Below are 2,634 nucleotides of genomic sequence, written 5' to 3'. Positions count from 1 at the left end.
GCTTGCATTTAACAGCAACTTACTATAGCATTAGTACAATCAAGCTAAGCCTAACGACTGAGAATGAATATAGAAAGTAAGTGCTTGCATTTAACAGCAACTTACTATATCATTAGTGCAATCAAGCTAAGCCTAACGACTGAGAATGAATATAGAAAGTAAGTGCTTGCATTTAACAGCACCTTACTATATCATTAGCACAATCAAGCTAAGCCTAACGACTGAGAAGGAATATAGAAAGTAAGTGCTTGCATTTAACATTTGCCGTTAGTTTTTATGTGGTGTCAAGTTTCTAAGTGCTTTGATTTTCAGTCTAGGAGATCTGAAGACGTTTCTTTCTGTAACCGACATGGAGACATTAGAACTAAATAAAACAGAAATAATGGATGTTATCCAAGAGAAAAAAAACCTAGGGAATGAATTAACTATGATGGTAAGTTCAAGTATTACGATTTTTAAACGAAAGTTCACGATTTAAGAGCTCTTAAAAATTATACATTGTGACCAAAAAACGTCAATACAAATAGCGTCCGTCTATAGATTTATAATCATGCATTTTTAGTTGTATTAAAATAACAATGGATTATGTTGTTTGTTTGTTTTTTTACATTTGTTTTACAATTTTGTTACATTATATGCGACACCAAACATTACGTGTGTGTGTGTTGTTCTGTAATCAGGTATAATCAACTTTAATAATGTACCAAAAAATTATAAATTAATTTTGATCTCGCTTTAAACCAATTTTTGTTCAAAGAGGTCTGGCCACATAATTTACGTGTTTAATGAGTTCTATTTTCACAATTTTATCAATCATTTTACACTATTTCCTAAAAAAAAAGAGCTATAATTTATTATTAAGAACACTCAAAATGCGCCATTTATTTAATAGATAAACATAAACTCAAGAGATCAAGGGTTCGAATCCTACTCGCCAGACATTTCTTCAAATTATTCGTACTTTTGTATACTTTAATTCTCATCATAATACAACATACATAAATATTTTCAAATATGAAACTATTTTCAACATTGCTTTTCTATTAGTTTATGAAGCTACAATTTTTAAGTTGTTTAGCTAGTTCAGAAAATGGACAACGTTCACCAGACGCTCGTAAATCCTTTAATTATTTTTTCTTTCTAGATTTGTCTCTTAAATGACTCCATATCTAGTCGTATAAAAACCTACTACCGAAATACTTGGCAGAATAATAATAGCTACTATTTTTTGTACCTTCTACGTTTCGAACAATATTTCTATTCAGTATTTTTGTTACATATAGTACGTTTCGAACAATATTTCTATTAAGTTTTTCGTTACATACACTACGTTTCTAACAATATTTCTATTCAGTTTTTTCGTTACATATAGTACGTTTCGAACAATATTTCTATTCAATTTTTTCGTTACATACACTACGTTTCGAACAATATTTCTATTCAATTTTTTCGTTACATATAGTATGTTTCAAATGGTACTTCCACGCGGTTTTATCCATCTCCTTTGTTCAATACTTCTACATGTATATATTTTTTCACCTACTGAGTTGTTGTAACTAAAACATCTGCACAAAACTTTTCAACTTTTCCACACTTGTTTCAGAACGTCAGCCTATATTGTATCCTAATAATTCACCTACAAGTCTTACAATTATAAATTGATTAAATAATGTTGATCCATAATCATTTACAATACCAGTGAAAATGTGAGGATAATCGAATCCGATTCGATTTCTCAAGGGTGATTGATTTCAAAACCATAAAATCGTTTCTATTCAGAAATATAAAGGATAATTTTGTTTGAAAACGAAAGTTTATCTCTTGAGACACAAACAAACCTTTAAATGATTAAATATCCAGTTGTATTGAGAATTACGATAAATCTTACGTGTCATGTGACTTACGACAGATGTGCGGGTGCTACACGATGGGTTGCATTTTCAACAGTTATTCACATAATACAAAACACATCACAAACTGACCCGCTACATCAAGAACAAATACAGTTAGACATATTGTTTCTAGGAAAGGGTACAATATATATATTCACTTTGTTGTGTCTACTTCTTAGTTTGTACTATTTCTATACCGTCGTCATGTTTTCTAAATGTTCGATTCAACATGGCTGACGATTATCTGATTCGATTTTATGAAAACGATTAATCGCTTTCAAAATTGTCGCAGCCTTATCATCTTAAACACAAAACAAAAAGCATACGAATGTTTAGTAAAACATTTATACTAATATTTCAAGAGTGTTGTATACTCTAAGGCCATATTTTAATAATATTATCGTGTTTTCATATATAGGTTCTTGTGGCATTTGTGTTTGTGAATAAATTAACTACAAGTTTACATGCCGTGAGCATGACTGCTAGTACAATAACATTTTAAGCCTAAGCATCAGTCTTACCAGATTAAAGATACTGTTGCGTCAGCGAGGTCACGTGACTAGTATCACGCCACCTCCTTCTAGAAATATCCTGTTCCTTCGTGAATTGTCGGGAGACTACTAGATTGGGGGTAGCCTGGTATATATAAGACGGTCACAACGTGACGGAACAAGGAGTAATTGAACTGCAGTCAGAGTATGTGTAATTGAACTGAGTATTTTTGAAGTCGAGCACGTGAGAC

The 2,634-nt window shown here is 31.4% G+C and overlaps 1 protein-coding gene across 1 annotated transcript in view; it reads left to right on the top strand.

Moving 5' to 3' along the window:
* Nucleotides 1-315: 315 nt before the first annotated feature.
* Nucleotides 316-2,634, top strand: part of LOC111083972 — a gene marked incomplete at its 3' end in the record, with an annotated part of 8,258 nt that continues 5,939 nt past the window's right edge. Inside the window, exon 1 of the mRNA XM_022380727.1 lies at nucleotides 316-433. Within this exon, the coding sequence (XP_022236435.1) occupies nucleotides 350-433 (84 nt within the window). The remainder of the gene's footprint in view (nucleotides 434-2,634) is intronic.

This window comes from Limulus polyphemus, unplaced genomic scaffold, assembly GCF_000517525.1.
Source record: "Limulus polyphemus unplaced genomic scaffold, Limulus_polyphemus-2.1.2 Scaffold12499, whole genome shotgun sequence".
Taxonomy (NCBI): Eukaryota; Metazoa; Arthropoda; class Merostomata; order Xiphosura; family Limulidae; genus Limulus; species Limulus polyphemus.
This window is presented reverse-complemented; position numbering and strand designations above follow the sequence as displayed.